The 21,465-nt window shown below is 34.4% G+C and overlaps 1 protein-coding gene across 6 annotated transcripts in view; it reads left to right on the top strand.

Annotated features, from left to right (window-relative positions):
* Nucleotides 1-17,325, top strand: part of SNX7 (sorting nexin 7) — a 98,558-nt gene extending 81,233 nt beyond the window's left edge. For 2 of the 6 annotated variants that reach the window (XM_029230034.1, XM_029230029.1), the window contains one exon: nt 16,906-17,325. In XM_029230034.1, coding sequence (XP_029085867.1) covers nt 16,906-16,983 — 78 coding nt within the window. In that variant the 3' untranslated portion in view covers nt 16,984-17,325. Of the gene's footprint in view, nt 1-740; nt 833-7,299; nt 7,408-8,700; nt 8,778-16,905 lie in introns of those variants that run through there. The other 4 variants (XR_003794559.1, XM_029230030.1, XM_029230032.1 and 1 more) reach the window with 4 other exon arrangements.
* Nucleotides 17,326-21,465: the final 4,140 nt, after the last annotated feature.

Here is a 21,465-nt window from a genome sequence, read left to right as displayed (position 1 = left end):
AATCAGGAAATTGGGGCCCTTACATAATCACGGCTTCCTAACTAACACACAAACTGTGTGGCTTGAAACAGCAACAGTCTGCTGTTATCTGTTAACTTCAGAATATCTCAGATATACAAGGAAGTGAAATATTGCAGAATCTTTCCAGTCCCTTTTTAATTTAATCATATTATTATGGAAATACTTCTGTTTTCATCAATATTTGTAAAAATAAATCACCAAAGGGGTTTGTTCCTAGTGTGATAGAAGAAATGGGGTATAAACATTTGCCTTTGGACTTTTATGAAGTAAAATGGTCACAGTTTGTTTACAACTTAAAATTTAAATATTAAAATGAAAGAGGAAAATCAGTTTGTAAATATGAGATATAGGTCTGTATCAGAAACCAGTTATTGTCATATTGAAATATTATACTTAGATGTGTGAACTTACTTGGAGACAGTTGACACCGAATATAAAACAGGTATCTCCAAATAAACTCTGAGTAGGTGAAATGAAGCTATTCCCAATTTTGTTCTATATGACCAATAACTAAGAATAAATTTGAGTCTTTTTATAAAAACAAGAATAATGAAACAATAAAACAAAAATCCAGTTGAACATAGGTGAATAATTTCAAAGTATCTTGGTATCCAGATAACCAAAGAAAATTATTTCTTGCTAAAATGTGAAGGGATGCTGAAACCATAAACTATGACATGCTGGATAAAGTACATGGACATTTTCTAATTGTTCTTTAGTAGGTACAAAAGAGTGTAAGTTTCAATTGTTGATGATACTGATGCTGATGATTATGGTGATGGTGAAGAGATTTGAAAGGAAGTAATCCTTGGTAGGTATTATAAACTGAAAGAATATACCCTTTGAAAGTTTAATTTTAATATCATAATCATGGAAAGATCGCATAATGTTAATTTTTGCCAAGTAAAACTGTTTGTAGTTAAGTGAATATAATACTTGAAGTTATAACATGTGTTTCTTTGCACAGCTTATTTTAGAATTATTAGTTAATGTATGGAAGTCGTTTCAGAGCCTCATTTTCTGGTTTGAAAATTAGTACATGCACATGAAAAACAAAAAAATGACAAGAGCTAAGTACACAAATGTATAAAGAAGAAATAAAGAATGCCCATAACCTTATCTCCTAGAGAAGGCTACACTTAAATGCAATTATAGAAAAATAATTTGCTATATGCAGATAAAAATATTTTAAAATTTCTGCATGGTTCTTTTCGAATGTGTCAACATAAAAACATATGTTACTTATTTGTGTCATGATGATTATAGTGGATATGTATTATTTTGAGTTCCGTATTTTTTATTTGTTTAAACACTTCTCTATATAATGACATAATCTTCTAGTACATTATGTTAACATACCTTTATTAGTGAAGAGAACTACTAATAATTAAGCAGTTATGTAAATTTTTTGCTCTCATAAATAATACTATTAAAAATAATTATGAACACTAGACTTAAAATCTTTTTTGATAAGAATTTCAAGAAATAACCAGGTTAGAGGTCGCTTCATTTCAAATGCTATCAGTCTTATTTAAGAATGTCAATTGCCTCATGTAAAATCATTCATTTAAGATTCAATTAACGTCAAAACCCTATGCTAAGCAACATTCAAATTCAAAATTAAATCTTGCCCTTAGGGAAGAATAATAAGTATATGTATTTTTCACTTGATTTATACAGCTTTACAATGTATTACTTTTTTTAATGGAAGAATATTTAAATTAGTTTTTTTTTACTTGAATGGTAATGAGCTGGCTTAATAGAAGGGTTCTATCATTACTGAATAATAAAAATATATGTATCTACATGGACATCTAGGAAGCAGAAAAGCAATTATAGTATAGGACGTTTTCTCTAAGATAAATGAAGAAAAAAAATCATTACAAGCGTTCACCATCAAGCCAAATCAATAGTACAACTAATGCTTTCCTAAATTCCAAGTCCAGCTATATATGGACCATTTAAAAAGTAGAGAAAATTTAAAAAATAGGTATCATAGCAGTTCTTCTACAAAGTAAGTAATAGATAAGCATTGAATGTTCTAGAAGTTCTTCAAGTATAGTTGTTCTTATTTAGAAATGTATTCCTTATTACATTGGGGAATGGTAAAATAAACTCTAGCAAAAGAGTTGCTTGTTTTAAATTAAGTGGTGCACTACATGCTTTGGAACATTTTTAAAATTTTTGTGAATATTTAAAACACCCTGGTCCAAGTAAAGATAGCTCCCAAGCATTGTGACTTTAAGAGGTTAATCTATATTGGTAATGATTATAAAACTGCCAGCTAAGCAAGATTTTGATGAGTGGCATTTAGATTTCTGTCTGAAATTTCATTCTTTTTTAAAAAATTGGGACTCAGATAAATTATGGACTTTCTGTTCATCTACATGAATTAAAAGGAACAGTTAGAGGGAAGAGCTTCTCTAGATCTAATTCCATCCAACAAAGAGGAACGGTTATGTAACATGACAGAAACTTGGGGAGAAAGTACCATTTTCAAAATCTGGGAGGTCAAAGGAAAGCAAAGGAAGGAAACCCTGGCCATTTTCAGTCATATTGCGTAGAATTTAGTAAAGTGATTTGAAAAAATTACAGAAAAGTATAATTTCAACATCACAGACTCAAAAAGAGAATATGACATAAGAGGAATGAACAATTCTAAAAAGTCATAAAAGGAGTGAAGCAGTTAAAGAATCAGATACGATTACATCTGTGGACCATGAAATATGAAAGACAAAGATGTAAAGAGAGAGATACAGTCAGAGATGAATACAGAGAAACAGTATCAGGAAGGGCACATTTCAGGAAGAAGTGAAGTTTTGGAAAAAAATGGAATGACTTACAAATAGTACCAAAGTCAAATGGAAGTAGGTGTGAGGAGCCTCTTTTGGAAGCAAGAAAATTAGGAATTAATAAACTCTAATAAAATTAATAAAGTGAATCTCTAATGGAAACCATGTTACGGAAACTGAGAAAACAGAACTACTTCATTTCTATTTCACTCCTGTTCTCTCCATCAAGGAGAATGAAAATGTAAGTTGCAAGATTTAGGCAAATACAAATAAAAGGTAACTAAAATTCAGTATATTTGAAGAGATAATAAAACATTAGCTATCCATTGCCACAAAAAGAGAAGGCTAGCGTGTTCTTTTTACAATGACCCTTGCAAAGCCTTTCCTTTATCCGCCCAAAAGCGGTGCTTACAAAGCCCTAGATGAAGCCTTTAATTTTAAACTGATTTACGCAAAGAAAGATCGACAGACTTCTGCTCACCCAGGAGAAATGCAGGCTACTTTTCTTTCCTAGGTGAATACTCAGATTAGCTCCAGAGAAGGTTTTGGGAGATACTGAAACAATGACACCTGTTTCCAAAATAGTTAACCTCTGTAATTTCTACACACCATACACAATCACCTTATACTGCTCAACTCTTAGTAACAGCCTTTCTTGTAAAGAGAAGGATGGAACTGAGTAAGGATTTAACCAGCTGTAGTTGTTTAGTATCATTTTGGTCCTAAGGAATGACCTGTAGTTTTTGAGTTTTCCTTTTACATATTGGGAGAGAGGCATAAAAGTTGGTCTATGTTGAACCATTTCAATTATATTTTTATATTGACAGTCTCTTAGGATGAAACAGAGTAAACAGATACTTTCTTTAAGGTTAATGTGTCTCAACTCCCTTTCCAAATCATAAGAATAAAGAATTTAGCTAGAGCTGGAATAATTCAAAGTTATCTAGGACAGGGATTTTTGAATCCATATCAGGGTACTTTTCTTTTTACAGTCATGCCTCGTAACATTTACTAAAGCTGGTACCTGACCTAATCCCTAGGACCGAGGAAGACAGATCTGATGGTGCTAAAACAGCTCTTCAGAAAATAGCAGTCTATCTTTGGAACTATTTGAAGAATGTTTCAGGACTACATTATATACCCTAGGGGATTCAGTAGATTTCCATTAATGGGTAGGATAGATTTCCCGGAAAGTAAACACACCACCAGCTTGAGAGGCTAAGATGCTTAGATATTTACTCAACCTGACCATTTTTATGCCAGCTAAATTTTCCAATTCATTATGTTCTTGTGTCCACATTATTTACTTTTTTACTCAATGGGAGGCACTCATTAGAAGCCTGAATGTCTGGATTAGCAAATTCAGGCAGCATTACACTACTCTTCTATGCACCATCCAATTCATTTAGGGATGGTCATCTTCATCAAAAGAAAAACACCAAGTTTTCATCTTCTTAATGCTGTTAAATGACAATCCATTGAATACCTAGGGGATTTTCCCTTTGTATTTTGAGTAAAGAGACCAACACTATTGATTGTTTAATGATTAATCTTGTCCTCTTTACCATTTATCCTATGGAGATCATTTTTGGGGGGAGCAATCAATTCCTATTTCAAATAGAATCTAAAGGTACACGGTAATAATGACTAGAACAATGGAGACAGATGGAATAACCTTGTGTCATCCTAAGGCTAAAACCTTTTATTCTCACTGTCTGATAAGAAGCTTCACCATCGATTATGGAAACAAACTCATCAATAAAACACTTGCTTGGATTGCTCATGGGAGGCTATTATGGTCCTCTGTTATGGTTGATTGGTTGTGGGGGAGGCATCTATGGAGAATAGCTATCACAGAGGCTGCAGAGCTGCCTTCTCAGTTTGATAGATTGTACCAGGAATCCTGGATGAGTGAAGAGGTGAGAATTATAAATTGAGCTGAGGGAACTCTACATTAAAGACATTTTATAAATTTTTTAAATCAGCTATTACAAATGGCAGAGGAAGTCCCAGGGCATAGTTCTTTGGGTCTCTAATTGTTGTATATTTAAGGACATACTTGATCACACAATCATTTGCTTCTATTGATTTTACTTTGGCTGTCATTGGATATGACATCTTCATAGCCAAGTGTCTTCCTTTTAGGTTATACTGTTTCACTTTACGGAGAAGTTTGGCAATGCATCTTAGCACATTAAAGTTTCTAAGAAACTCCCTAGGAAAAACATCTGTTCACCTTTGTTTAAGATCTCAGATTTATTTGTTCACCGAAGTCATTTATGAAATTAATGTCTGAAATAGTCTCTAGAAAATACTTAGGAAACTGGTAAAAATGTTCATTAGAACTTTTATTGTAAAGCCATCTGAAGAAGTTTAGGTAAATATGAGCTCTTGACAGTAAATTTCAGTTCCACTTGGCTTAAAACACTGTTCTGTTGTAGCCAACTGACCTTTTAAACTTACACCTCAATAATTTGATGCAGCTTTTCAGTGATACAAATGAATGCTCCTCTGTCATAGCAGATAAGGTTAATTGTTATCCTCTACATTGATGACAAGGTCGTATTCCAAGTAGTAAATCTACTTCTAACTACTTCTACCACCACCCACCACAAGGAATCCTTATACTCAAGCCAAAATTACTTTGCAATAAGATTATCTTCAGCATGTAGAATGACAGTATACTTTTCAGACGTTAAGTCATTTAATTTACTGGGTCTTTATCTTGGTGACCACACTGAAATTTTCTTTTTTCAAAACTTGACTTTCATAAGAGGCATATTGAGGTCTTTTTATATTAGAAGACACTTTTGACTTAAGAAAAATTAGAACAAAATAATGATCTCCATTATTTAGTAGCTATTCAAAATACTGAATTCAGACTTGATGATGCATTTTGATAGTAATATTAGCAAACTAAGATGTAGTCAGAATAAGGTTATCATGGTGATAGTGGTCTAAGAAATGCATCTTCATTCAAGGAATTGGAAAAGAAGAAAGGTATTTGGAGGGCAGTCATGGAAGGAGTACATGTTTTATTGTTGCTTCAGAAAACATATCTAGCACCAACTTTTGGAAATTGTATAATTTGAATTCACAGAAGGAATTATTTCCTATGTATTAAAATTCTCTAAATTACATTAAATTGCAATGCAAAGAAATAAGTTCTCTGCCACTGGGAGTTTTTAAGCAATTGTTGAATAATGTACATCAGAAATTCTGTCTGTACTAGAATTTCTCAATGCATTTTATAGGAAATTAGTTTTTGTAATGTTAATGGGTGTTAATCGTGAAAGAAAAGATAGGTTCTGTAGTCAAATAAGTTTGAGTTAAACAGGCGTTTTTACTAAAGTTCTCAGAGTCTTTTATGTGCTTATATGGTTTATGAATCTGAAGACATAATTTCTTTGACTAGGTCAGCATTTCTTCTTATAGGATTAGCCTGTCATGGAACACAGTTTAGGAAACTTCAGGTAATTATGTTGATCTCTAAAGTGATGCAACTTAAACTGTGGACTAATGTCCAATTCATAAATTGTTAATTACAGATTTATAACATGATAGATTCAGAAACTAAACGTAATCAGTTGAAATCTTCTATAGCAATTAGACATTGTCATGACATCCAAGTGGGTGATTATTAGACTTTTGTTGAATAAGGTATAGGCCAATTCGAGTATTATCCAGCTTTTGTGGTGATTTCTTGTGGCATGAAGTGCAAACTAGTCAGCTCAGTAGGTTCACTTAATGGTCCTCAGCAGATTGAAAGAAAAAGACTTACTCATCATCGCACATAGTTTGAGAAGCGCTGCTCTAAAGTTCCTTCTGTTTTCTAAAAGTCTGTTCATCTCTTACACTTAACATAGGTAGTGTCTTTTCTCATTTAAACATTTATAATCTGATTAATATTCAAGTATTATAATGTATATAAAGCACAGTTAATTATAGAATTCAGTTTAAATGCACCAGGTTCTGACTTTTATGTACTTCTAAGGAAATCTTAAAAATCGAGTGTTTATCATTTTTAGAATTCTAAAGTATTATGTAATTAACTATTTTGCTGTTTTATTAAGTGATGATTTCTGTTCTGAATTGCATATTCCAAAGCCATAGCTATAGCTCATGTTTCCACATAACTGTGTACATCTTTTATTATAGTTCATGTAATTTTAAAGCTTTTGTTGTTTTGCAGGTTTCTGCTTTCTTAAAAACTTGTATTAAAAACATTTTCACCAGTCTTATTCTGTGAGATAGTTATTTCTCAATTATCTGTACAAGCGAATTTGAGCTTAGATGTAAAAGGGACAGTTATGCCATAGCATAGACAGTCTGTGCCTCTTCCCACCCTTTGGATTGGATAACTTTTTCTGTAGTTAAGTTTATCAAATACTTGAATAGGCGATTATATATGATAATGAAATAATTTCTAAAATTATCTAGATTCTGAATCAAGAATTTTCTTCTTATTGTTCTTCATAAATGGCAGACTATATACTATGGACCAATATATAGTTCCTGCAAAGAAAAGGAAGAAATGATTTAAAACACACATGCACACACTGCATGATGTAACATCTTGAAAAAAGAAGGTGGGTTTACTAATGAAAAAAATTAAAATTGTATATCAGAGTGCCTGCCACTAATTGTAAAATCTTCATCATATCTTCTCTATACCCAGTTTTCTAATCTGTCAAAAAGTGGTACCGGGCTTCCCTGGTGGCGCAGTGGTTGAGAGTCCGCCTGCCGATGCAGGGGACACGGGTTCGTGCCCCGGTCCGGGAAAATCCCACATGTCGCAGAGCAGCTGGGCCCATGAGCCTGCACGTCCGGAGCCTGTGCTCCGCAGCGGTAGAGGCCACAACAGTGAGAGGTCCGCGTACAGCAAAAAAAAAAAAAGTGGTACTGATGGTCCTCCTCTTCCTCCACGCCCTATCCACACACATCCCTCACAGGTCTTTAGGAGAATAAAATTAGAAGACATGTGTGAAATGCTTTAAAATAATGTAGTTAAACATCATAGCTGTGCCTTGATAGTTTTCCAGTAATCCGAAAGTAAATGTGCTCTTTTTTTTAGTTTGTTGTATTTCCATGTTTGATAAGCAAACACAGAAAAGCTTGGTGTTTGAAGTGCCTGGGGTACTAAACTGGACAAACTTCATGTAATTGGTTTGTTATTGCTAAAAAACAATGATGATATGGTATAGAAAAGTATGAGTTGAAAAGATACGAAAATTTGGCTCTCATATTCTTTCTATAAAGATTTTCAATGTATTAGATCTTTTGGAGCCCCAATTTTTCCACATGTAACAATGACAGAAGTGGAGTTATTCGTATCTAAGGCTTTTTCTATCTTTAGCAGATCTTGAGTTAGAGATCTACAGACTAATACTACAAAATTAGTTTTTAAATGGACCACAAGATGGCGTTTGTAGCTAATGAGTTTTTTGTGTTAACTCTGTTGCAGTCATTGAAGTATTTGCAGTATTTACAAATCCAAACTTATTACTTATGTTCTTGAGAGATATGTAAAAGTAATTTTAGAAAAAAATATGCAAGTCTTATTATTTTGAAGTTATTGACATTTCTCAAATTATAAGTTGGCAGGTTATTCTGAATTTAGACGTTTTCAAAAATGAAATTTAATGAATAATTTTGAGCCATTGCAAAATAATAGAAGTTGCTTTCCATTTGTAACATAATCTCTAATTTCTTTCTGGATTGATTACATTTCAGAAAAATGTTTAAATATGCAGCTCCTGAAAGTTTTCATTACTGTTTGGATCTTAGGTTTAGATGATAAAAAAAAACAATTACTAAAATGTTACACACTCCATTGCCCTCATTTTAGGCATAGCCTACAATTTTTATAATGTAATTTATTTTGCAGTGATATTGGCCTAGTATGGAGATGTTTACATATTTGAGCTTCAGTGTTTCCTCAAATGTAGGTGATGTCGTCTGTGCCCAAGATCATTTGAGACAGCATTAAAGTACGTAAAGGACACTCAGTCATATTTCTCAGTTTTAGTTTATTAAGAGAGATGCAATTATTATGGCACTGTATAAAAGATACTTTTAGATTAGTAGGAAAACTAGAAGCACAACAACTTTGACTTAATATGGAAATTTCTGGTTTAAAAAGGGGTACATGGTAAGGTTTGGCTTTTATTACATTTTACAATAATAGATATCATTGTTATTGTTTTAGGCAAATATATGGTTATTTTACTTTATTAGCAGAGATATATAGATAATATTTTATTAATTTGACTTATGTGATAATTTGGATGAGACTAAGCTGTTCCATGAACAGTGTGGTAGCATTACCTATGGAGATATCAGACTTTATGTTGGCATTATCATCTAGTGGCTAAGAGCATGGGCTTTGGACAGGCATAACTTGTGACTTTTAAGCTCAGAGACCTTGAAGACTTTTCGTTATTTCAGTGGACCTCAGCATCCTTATCTATAAAGTGCTAAAAATAATAGTATATACATCAGCTTTATTTGGTATTAAAATATATATGTACACATATGTATGTATGTATATAATGGAATAAAGAAAGATGAAAGGAAAGTCTTAGAAGCAAAATTTAATATTCCCAGTAAGTCACTAAAAGTAAATCATTTTGAAGCTTTTATACTCATAAATACCTTTCCAGGAGTCTCAACTAGTTTATCCCTTAAATCACTATTTATTTTACTTGAGCCCGAAATAGCCAATATAGAAAATATGTTTGAAAGCTGCTGGATAGATAAGTAAATAAATAAGTAAAATATATGTTAAGTTCTTAATGCAGTGCCTAGCACATAGTAAGGTTTTGATAAATGTAAACTATTAGTAGTAATAGTAGCAGTAGTAGTAATTGAAAATATTTTTCATGTATTTCTGAATCTTACCTTTGGAAATTATTTATAGTGACAATTACCTTATAAATATCAAATACAGAGGGGAGAAGTAAAATGTTATGTTTGATGCCTTTTCACACTGTGTCAAGCCAAATAGAACAAGGCATATTTACAAATTGTATGTGATCTCATTTGCCAACTTTTTTTTTCATTTTTTAAATTTTTATTTAAGTATAGTTGATTTACAATGTTGTGTTAGTGTCAGGTGTACAGCAAAGTGATTCAGTTATACATACATATATTTTTTTTTTTTCAGATTCTTTTCCCTTATAGGCCGTTACAAAATTCTGAGTCTAGTTCCCTGTACTATGCAGTAGGTCCTTGCTGGTTATCTATTTTATATATGGTAATGTGTGTATGTTATTCCCAAACTCCTAACTTATCCAACCCCCCAACCGCTTTCCCCTTTGGTAACCATAAGTTGGTCTTCTATGTCTGTGGGTCTATTTCTGTTTTGTATATAAGTTTATTTGTATCTTTTTTTTTAAGATTGCATATATAAGGGATATCATATGATATTTGTCTTTGTCTGGCTTATTTCACTTAGTATGATAGCCTCTAGGTCCATCCATGTTGCTGCATATGGCATTATTTCATTCTTTTTTATGGCTAATATTCCATTGTGTATATATACCACATCTTCTTTATCTGTTCGTCTGTCAGTGGACATTTAGGTTGCTTCCATGTCTTAGCTCTTGTAAATAGTGCTGCAGTGAACATTAGGGTGCATGTATCTTTTTGAATTATGGCTTCCTTCAAATATATGCCCAGGAGTGGGATTGCAGGATCATATGGTAGCTCTATTTTTAGTTTTTTAAGGAACCTCCATACTCTTCTCCATAGTGGCTACACCAATTTACATTCCCACCAACAGTGTAAGAGGGTTCCCTTTTCTCCACACCCTCTCCAGCATTTATTATTTGTAGACTTTTTTGATGACGGCCATTCTGACCAGTGTGAGGTGATACCTCACTGTAGTTTCGATTTGCGTTTCTCTAATTATAATTAGTGATAATGAGCATCTTTTCATGTGCCTTTTGGCCATCTGTATGTCTTCTTTAGAGAAATGTCTATTTAGATCTTCAGTCGGCCCCTTTTTTGATTGGTTGTTTGTTTTGTTGATATCGAGCTGTATGAGCTGTTTGTATATTTTGGAGATTATTCCCTTGTCGGTTGCATCATTTGCAAATATTTTCTCCCATTCTGTAGGTTGTCTTTTCGTTTTGTTTATGGTTTCCTTTGCTGTGCAAAAGCTTTTAAGTTAATAATTAGGTTGCATTTGTTTATTTTTGTGTTGGCCACTTTAGGTTCTAGGATGAAAGTTAACGGACACACATGGTCCAACCCCCCTATTCTATGAATGGGCGAATAGGCCCAGAGAAATGAAAAGATTTGCCTGAAGTCAGACTGTGGAACAGAACCTCTTCATATCCCACCATCTTGAGAAAATATTGATTCTTAAATGTGGAAGTTTTCATTGGAAGCTATATCTACAGAAACACCATTTTTGTTATCATTCATTCTTTAGAACACTTGATCACATCTGCTTGTGTGATCACTACCTACTTATGAGAACTAAAGAGACATTTACCTTTTCTAATGGCAAAATGTCATCACTACTTTACTGGGGTAGCAAGAGATTTACTTTCAAGAAGAGTTTTGGAATTAAAACTTATTTTCTAAATATTCTGTCTGTGTATTTGAGAAGTATTTAAGAATGTGTTTTGGGACAAAAGGGCTTTTGTTTACCTGTCAGGCCTGTTTGCCCTAGTTCTGGCTCACTTTTCTAACGGTACAGCCTCTTTCCCAGTCCTGCCCTTTATAGAGAAGCTACAGTTTTTGGTCTTTGTCTAAAAACTGGAGCCACCTGGAAAAAAGTGTGCACTGCATTCTCAGTTAACGAGGATTTGTGATCAACTTGCTTTCTGGTCACCCAACATCCTGCCAATAAATATGTTCAACATATTTATGGACTTACTTTTACTGCAGTGGAAGCGTGGGGCACTAGAAAAAAGTGCTGGACTCAGTGGATCACAGTTCCCTTAACTATAAGATGCAGTTACTTGAGTTTGTCAAAGTATTGTTGTATCAAATAAAATAATGTGTATGGAAAATCATGACACATTATTCAACTAGAAGTGGAATAGTTGTTGATTCTCTTATGACAATATGAGAATCTAAAACTAGAATGAGCTGATGGGTATGATTGAAGGTCAGGCCACCCGTGACACTGGGTATTTTTGATTGTTACTCTAATTTTGATATTAGTTTGCTTTACTAATTTTAATGATTTAAAAGTGGGAAAAAAATCAATTTCTTGATAGAAAACAGTGAGAAGCCAAATAACAGAAATACATTTTTTTCAAATAATTGTTTTAACATCTTTTTCTTCTTTTTTTTAAATAAATTTATTTATTTTATTTATTTATTTTTGGCTGCGTTGGGTCTTCATTGCTGCACACGGGCTTTCTCTAGTTGCAGTGAGCCGGGGCTACTCTTTGTTGTGGTGTGTGGGCTTCTCATTGCGGTGGCTTCTCTTGTTGCAGAGCACGGGCTCTAGGCACACGGGCTTCAGTAGTTGTGGCAAGTGGGCTCAGTAGTTATGGCTCACGCGCTCTAGAGCGCAGGCTCAGTAGTTGTGGCATACAGACTTAGTTGCTCCATGGCACGAGGGATCTTCCCAGACCAGGGATTGAACCCATGTCCCCTTCATTGGCAGGCAGATTCTTAACCACTGCACCACCAGGGAAGTCTGCAGAAATACATTTTTTAAAAATATAATTTACGGGCTTCCCTGGTGGCGCAGTGGTTGAGAGTCCGCCTGCCGATGCAGGGGACACGGGTTCGTGCCCTGGTCCGGGAAGATCCCACATGCCGTGGAGCGGCTGGGCCCGTGAGCCATGGCCGCTGAGCCTGCACGTCTAGAGCCTGTGCTCCGCAACGGGAGAGGCCACAGCAGTGAGAGGCCTGCGTACTGCAAAAAAAAAAAAAAAAAAAAAAAATATATATATATATATATATATAATTTACAATTATAAGGAGTTTCACACTAGATTTTGAGATTTTTTTTGTTGTCATTTTGATGATTCTTTATATCCTCCAATTATCACAGTCCTGGATGCAGTGAATACTGAACTGAACTATTTATGTGGTATAAACAATCCCTTTCTTGAGTTTTTACTTAGTTTTTCATACTCAGAAATCAAAGAAAAGCAAGAAAGACTAAAAAGATTTAAGGAGTTGTAGAGATTATCATTCATTATTTTAAAATAGATTTATGTACATTAACTGGGTAAATGAGCAACATATCAGGTAATAGGTTAATATTAAACATTGGCAGGAGGAGGCAGTTAACATATTTAGTTAGTAAAAAAATCTGCTATCAAAATTCCAAAAGAAGATTGGTAGCTTCAGGAGCTACACAGTTCAGAGCATGTCCTCAGTTTTGTAGATCCAGAAATCTGATGGTCAGCAGCCTGAGTAGGGATCAGGCTTTTATAGCAAAACTTAACATTAACAAATTTAGGGATCAGTAGAAGCCAGGATGTCAGTTGATGAATATTCAGATTGAAAAATGCAGTGTTTATGATGAGCAGCATATTTGCATCAGTAGTAAAGTACATTTCTTCTCTATGGCCTCTGCATTTACTGAGCACTTACTATATGCCTGGCATGTATTAACTCAGTCATCTTCAAAGGGTATACATGCTCCTGGAAATACATAAAAATTTCCAAGAGGTATGTAAGGAATCAATTTCTACATACTCAACCTGCATATATACTCTCTCCTAAAACTTGATCCCCCTGGGACTTCCCTAGTGGCGCAGTGGTTAAGAATCTGCCTGCCAGTGCAGGGGACACGGGTTCGATCCCTGATCCGGGAAGATCCCACATGCAGCGGAGCATCTAAGCCCGTGCGCTACAACCACTGAGCCCGCACGCCACAACTACTGAAGCCCATGCACCTAGAGCCCGTGCTTTGCAACAAGAGAAGCCACCGCAATGAGAAGCCCGCGCACCTCAACGAAGAGTAGCCCCTGCCCGCCACAATTAGAGAAAGCCTGCGCGCAGCACCAAAGACCCAATGCAACCAAAATAAACAAATAAATTTTTAAAAACAAAGTTGATCCCCCTGCAATTATGCATTTTTTTTTATTCACCTGCCCTCCAAAACGGTCCTTCTTTCACTATGTAAAAGAAAGGTGTCTCAAAAAAAAAAAAAAAAAAAAGGTGTCTCATCTTGATGGGCCAGTGACTTATTAAATGTATCCTGGTGGTCATTCAAGAGATTGGTTATTTTCCATTTGCTAATGAATGGCTATACCTCTTATCAGGTTTGTAATATCACAGACATACTTAACCGTTTGATCCTCAGCTTTCTCATCTATAAAATAAGATTCATAGTAGTCACTGTGAGGTTTAAAGAAGGTAATATGTGATAAAACAACCATTACAATGCCTGACCAAGTATTCATACAGATATTCAGCCGTTGTCATGATACTTCTCTTGATTTTCTGTGCTAGTGTTCTATAATCTGTATTTCAAAATACGTAAATTGTTTTTCTGCCTTTCGTATGGTGGATGGTAGGGAGATAGTTCTTTTACCATGTCTCACTGTCATTTTTAGGATTTGCTTTAGAAATGAAAATGTTAATTCACAACACTAATCCGCATGGAGGGCTGATCTTCCTTAGACACTAAACTAGGAGAGTTGAAAAATATGACAATGATAGAAGTTTCATTACATTAGGATTAATACCATCTTTGGTGCAATTTGGATCCCTTATTTGACAGGAATTCTAAATAGAGTAGACTGCTCAGATTTTTATTTTGAATTTTACCTTGAATATGTTCAAAGATTTTTTAAATGATAGTTTGGCAGAGTTATCAAAAAGATATGATATCTCCTGAAAGCAGTAATTGCTTTGGCCTGCCCTGCAGGGTTACCAGATAGTAGATAACGTATGGATTTGCAGAAGAGGCCAGAAATCAGGTTCTCAAGGGAAAACAGGGCTCTTTCCAAAGGTGAACCATGGTTCTCTATCGGCCCTTCAATCCCAGTTCATAGTTTTCATTGTTTTGTAAATGTTGTGGATAGATTTTTAAACATTATCTGTATTTAGGTATTTTTGTATTTCCTTCTTTTTTATAGTCAAAATTTGGTGAAGGAGATTTTTGAGTATCTGTAAAGCTGAATTAAAAATTGTTTTCTTGGCATTGAAAAGAAATAAAATACTAATAACTGCTAATATTTAATGCATTTCTCCATATGATGTTAATTGTAGGTATTTCGTAGATGTTCTTCCTCAAGTTGTAGAAATTCTCATCTGTTCCTAATTTGTTGAGAATTTTTTTTTAAGTAAGAAATGGTTATTGTAATTTGACAAATGTCTTTCCATGTCGAGATGATAATAAATTACATTTAATACAGTCAGTTACATTGATTGATAGTTGAACATTAATCCAATCTTACACTCCTGGGATAAACTCCATTTGGTCATGAAATATAATTCTTTCTATAGATTGCTGGATTTGATTTGCTAAAATTTTGTTTATAATTTTGGCATCTATGTTTATGAGGGATAGTGGTCTGTAGTTTGTTCTTTGGTAATGCCTTTGGTAAGTTGGAAAGCATTCCTTTCTCTTCAGTTCTCTGGAAGAGTTTATGTAGAATTAATATGATTCTTCCTTAAGTTTTTGGTAGAATTCACTGGTGAAGCCATTTGGGCCTGAAGTGTTCTTTGTGGAAAGATATTTAACAACAAATTCAAATTCATTTGAATTATCTATTTTTTCTAGAGTGAGTTTTGGTAGTTTGTATCTTTTCATTGGTTTCATTTAAGTTCTCAAATGTATAGGTATAAAGTTTTCAATAATATTTTCTTTTTTTCCTTCAGTAGAATTTAAAGGGATGTCACCTCTCTCATTCCTAACAGTTGGTAATTTGTGTCATCTTTCTTCTTTTATGAACAGTCTGGCTAAAAGTTTATCAATTTTATTAATCTTCTCAAAGATTCAATGTTTGGTTTCATTGTTTTTCTCTTTCATTGAGTCACACTTCTGTCTTTTCTGGTTTTTTTCTTCTGCTGCTTACTTCGGTTATAATTTGTTCTTTTTTAGTTTTTAAGGTGGAAACTGAAGTCATTTAAGACCCTTTTTTCTTTTCTAATGAAGGTGTTTAGTGGTATAAATTTCTCTTTATGTACTACTTCAGTGGCATTCCAAAATTTTTTATACATTGTATTTTCATTTTCATTCAGTTTAAAATAAAATACTTTCTAGATTACCTTTTGATTTCTTCTTTGACACAGGGCTTATTTATAAGTGTCCTGTTTAGATCTCAAATATTTGGGGATTTTTCAGATATCTTTCAATTGCTGATTTCTAAGTTAATTTCATTATGTTCAGAGAACAAACCTCATATAACTTGATTCTTTTTAAATTTATTGAGATGTCTTGTATAACCTGGAATATGGTGTGTTTTGGTAAATGTTTTATATGCACATGGAAAAAAAAACATATTCTCTTTTGTACTGTAGATATCAATTAGGTCACCTTGATTCGTTTCCTGGGCACATTAATGACTATCTCACCACCAGCAGACCATAATATAATCATTGCTAATTTTTTGAATACTTACTTTGAGCCAGGCATTCTGCATAGAGATTTATACAGGTTATGTAAATTTAATTTTCATGATTGCTTTACTGGTAAGTATTGTCATTAACCTAATTTATAGCTGAAGAAACTATAATAGAGATTAATCAATTTGCACAAACTCACACTTGATATAGTAGGATTCAGATCTGATTAAGCCATGCTTGTATCACTACTCTTCTGTCTAGATGCTTAATGCTTGCCCCCTCAGATCCAAATGGTCCATCTTTCCCTCTACAGTTTATTATAGATCTGTTTTCTATCCTGACAATGGGGGAATAGTGGATTATTTCAGCAAACTAATCCATGCTAATTTTTTCACCTTTTATGTTTTCCTGTTATTTAGCAACAGTTTCCCTCATTAAGAATTAAAATATGTAGAAAATGACAGGGATCCTGGGAAGCCTGTGGGAGAGAGGAGTAGGGCAGATTGCTATAGGAACAGATACGTAAGGATTTATTAATCCTTCTAACAGTAAAAGTGAACTACTGTTGACCTCCTCATGGTGTGTTTCCATTATTTAGTGCCTTGCTACATGGGAATCCTTCCTTACATCACAGACAGATCTCCACTTGGAAGAAGCCTCTGAAGATAAATCGTAATCGCATTGAAGACTTCTCTGTGATCTTTGGGAGATAACCAAGGTTAACCAAAGTTATTCTTTCTGGATGGGCTGCGTCCTTTCTAAAGTGGACGAAAAGTGTTTCACACTATCTGGAAAACCAACAACTTAAAACTCAGGTGTTCCAGAGCATTCATATGAATTTGGATATATATATACATATATATACATATAAATATTTAGCTTAGTTTTAACTATGTTCTTAAATTTGTATACCAATAATTATACATTAAAAAGTTTTTTTCTTAAATATTTGTCTGTGGAACATGTCATTTTAAATATACTGTAAAGACTCAGTTTTAATAAAAAGTTTAATATGAAATGACTTGTGTGTATTCTTTTTCTACTAGTAGCTCAAGCCTCTGAAGCAGATTCTAATATGAATCCAGTGTATGTTAACAAGTGTCCTATGTATTCATCATTATTTCATCATAATTTTCTCTGAAATGCTATTTACTTTGATATTAGGAATTCAAAGTGAATATGCAAAAATGATTAAATATTATTAAACATTAATGATAACTTCAAAAGTTGGTTTATTAAAATTAAGTAACTGGTTAAAGATGACCAAGATAAATTTAAATTATTTTTTGAGTTACTATTTAGAATTCCTTATACAGTCATTTTCCCACTAGTAAATTTATTCTTTTTTTTGGTTTTTTTTTTTTACATACCCTTCACAATTCGTATCTAGCTTTATTTTTTAATGTACACAGTGTTTATCAAATTTATTTGTTAAGGGTCTACTCTTTGTAAGGCACAATTGCAGGTGCTTATGATGATAATGCTAAAGACACATTACACTCACTTCATTCTCCAGGCTTACATTCTAGTAATATTTATCATATAGAGTAATTTTATATTCATTTTATGGCTGTATTTAAAAATTGAATGTATTGGTTATCCTAATATTTGGCAGTTTTTGGAAATATATATTTCTCAAGACTTTGAGTAAAGTTTGAGGTATTTAGTCATGCCTGTTACCTTACATGTATGACTTTTAAGTACCGTTTGGTTATTAGCACTTAAATAAGTATCTCACACACACAAACTAGACATTTAGATGATCTTAACTAAAACAAGAGGTACACAAACGCCTATATAAATATAAAACTAAACATTTTTCTTAAATACTGGCATGTACAAATTTTAAACCATTTGTGATAAAGAATCGCTTTTTTGCGGTACACGGGCCTCTTACTGTTGTGGCCTCTCCCGTTGCGGAGCACAGGCTCCAGACACGCAGGCTCCATGGCCATGGCTCACGGGCCTAGCCGCTCCGCAGCAGGTGGGATCTTCTCGGACTGGGGCACGAACCCGTGTCCCCTGCATCGGCAGGCAGACTCGCAACCACTACGCCACCAGGGAAGCCCTGGCTTCATTTTCTGGTGTTTGACTGCTGACAGCTTTTAAGCCTCACCTCCCTTTTCCTCTCCTGCCCTGTGTCTGGACAAGCTGCTAAGGCCAAAAGAGTGCTCCCTCTTTCGGCACTCACAGGAAGTTCAGACCATACAGCCTCCTCCCAGCATGCAGGGGCTCACCCTCTAACCATCATAAAAACCCCAAGCCAGTCTCCTTTCCCAGGTCTCAAGACATTTTCAAACAGCCTGAGAGGCCAGCCCTGCTCTCCCCAGGAAGCCTCATTATATGAATGATAAACCTTTTCATACCCTGTTGGTGTGTTCATGGCATCACCGGTCTTAACATACAAAACAAATTTTGGGTGAGAGTCCTTCCTATCAGGATGGCCCCAACCGTATTGTTTTGCAAGCCATTTAACCACTCCAAACTTCATTTCCGCATCCGGAGATAATCTTGAACTCAAATGGAGATAATAAGTAGAGATAATAATCTCCAACTCACAGGTTGTTAAATGATACAGAAACTTAGAACACCTGCCAGAGGGAAGTGGTGGTGGGAGTAGAGGAATTAGGTGAAGGTGGTCAAAAGGTACAAACTTCCAGTTATAAATAAGGCCTGGGGGTGTAATGTGCAACATGATGAAGATAGTTAATACTGTTGCGTGTTTGAAGTTGACAAGAGAATAGATCTTAAAAGTTCTTGTCAAGGTTTTGGTTGTATCTGTGAGGTGATGGATGTTAACTAATCTTATTATGGTAATCATTTTGCGATATGTAAACCAGATCGTTATGTTGTACACCTTAAACATTTAAATGTTATGTATCAATTATATCTCAACAAAACTTTAGCTTTGTGTGCCTTTCCTCCCTTCTCTCCCCCTTTCTATCCACGACTGCTATCCCCCGTATACACCACATGCACACACAGGCTACACATGTTAACTAATACGTATCCTTTCTTACATTGCTCTATGCTCATAGTATCCTATACAAACTTACACACACACATACACACTCCCTCACACACAGTTTTTAGCTTTGTTTTATAAAAATGAGGTCATATTATACATACTATTTTGCCTTTTGTTTCCTCACTTCACAATATCTTGTGGAAATCCTTCAAAGCCAAGAATAGCTCTTATACATTTTTTAAATGGCTGCACAGTACTTCATAGTCTGAATCTGTAGTGATTTGTGCAGCCATTTTCTTGTTTATAGTTACTTACTTTGCTTCTGGTTTTTCATCATCTCACCTCATAAAGAAACCCCATACCTTTTGGTTAACACTCCATATCCATAACCCCTTCCCCCATGTCCCCGGACCTGAGGAACCACTAATCAGCTTTCTGTCTCTATAGATTTGCCTATTCTAGATAGTAGTTCATGTTAATGGAATCATATGATATGTGATTTTTTGTGACTGTCTTCTATCACTTAACATAATGTTTTCAAGGTTCATTCCTGTTGTAGCATTTGTCAGTACTTTATTCTTTTTTATGGCCAAAAATATTCTGGTGTGTGTGTGTGTGTGTGTGTGTGTGTGTGTGTGTGTATGTGTCCATTTATCTGTTTATTCTTTCACTGATAGACATTTGGGTTGTTTTCAGCTATGGCTATTATAAATAATGCTGCTATAAAAATTGGTATGTAAATTTTTGTGTGAACATATGTTTTAATTTCTCTTGGGCCTATACCTAGGAGTGGAATTGTTGAGCCATATCACAACTGTATTTGACCATTTAAGGAGCTGCCAGACTGTTTTCCAAAGTGGCTGCACTGTTTTACATTCCTACCAGCAGTGTATGAGAGTTCTAATTTCTTCACATCCTCACCAGCACTTATTATTTTTTTAATTAAATTTTATTTTATTTTATTTTATTGTAGTCATCCTAATGGGTGAAGAGGTGTCTTGTTTTGATTTGCATTTCCTGTTGCATCTTTTGTTGTGGGTGTGTTGGCCATTTATATATATCCTTTGGAGAAATGTCTGTTCAGATCCTTTGTCCATTTTTAATAACTGAGTTGTAAAAGTTTTTTATATGTTCTACATACAAATCCTTTATCAGATTATGATTTGCAAATATTTCTTTTTACTTTCTTGATAATGCACTTTGAAGCATAGAAGTTTTAAATTTTGGTGAAGTTTAGTGTATTTTTTCTTTTGTTGCTTATCCTTTTGGTATCATGTCTAAGAAGCCATTGCCAAATCAGAGGTTATGCAGATCTATGTTTTCTTCTAAAGAGAGTTTTAACTTTTAGATGTAGGCCTTTGATGCCAATTTCAGTCAATTACTGCATATGATGTGTGGAAAGGGCCCAATTTCATTCTTTTACATGAGGATATTTGCTGAAGAGACTATGTTTTATAATTTTCACTGCTGGGGAATGGGTCCTCAGAGCTCCTTGTATTGTCATCCTGGAAGTGGAACTCCTGGTGTAGCTTTCTTGAACTGGTTGTTGTGATGTGTGCTGAGGTGGTGGTTGGGTTGTTAGTGATATGAAAATATGATTACTGGATACCTTAGCATAAAAAAAGATTTAACAACAAAATAACACATTTGACTTTTACTTAAAGGAAAGATCTACCCTAAAGTTTATAGGTACTTTTCATTCCACACGTGCCTTCTTTCAATAACTGCTTCCCAAAAAACCAGATTTCCTGCTGTTCAGTTACCTTTCCCCCGGTACATAGCCTTTACAAAAAGACAAGGATTTCAAGTGAGACAGGCCAGTAGCTGCTATATGGAATTGGTGATAGAGTTGGCACATTTTGAAAATGGTTCAAGTCCATCTTGTACAATTGCTTCTAACCAGGTAATACCGTTTCTTTCTTTCTAAGGATTCCACTCCCTCCTTTCATTCCAGTTACCTGGAGGGGAATTTGAAATCTTTTTGCCTCAACTGGCTATTCAAAGGGGAAACATTAATGATGAACTTCTCTGTTGTTTTGACCTAAAGTCCTAGGAAGAAAGAAACTTATTTCCTGTGTTGTACTTGGGTGAAAGTCATCATCATAGAGGTTGACTCATGTGAATTTTAGAGTCAGTGGGTTCAGGTTTAAGATATTTTGAGGGATGTTACTTAACGTGTCTGGTTCACAG

The sequence above is a fragment of the Monodon monoceros genome, unplaced genomic scaffold (assembly GCF_005190385.1).
Source record: "Monodon monoceros isolate NGI ecotype Baffin Bay Population unplaced genomic scaffold, NGI_Narwhal_1 Super_Scaffold_18, whole genome shotgun sequence".
Lineage (NCBI taxonomy): Eukaryota > Metazoa > Chordata > Mammalia > Artiodactyla > Monodontidae > Monodon > Monodon monoceros.
Note: the sequence above shows the minus strand (reverse complement) of the source record. Positions and strands in the feature narration are given on the sequence as shown.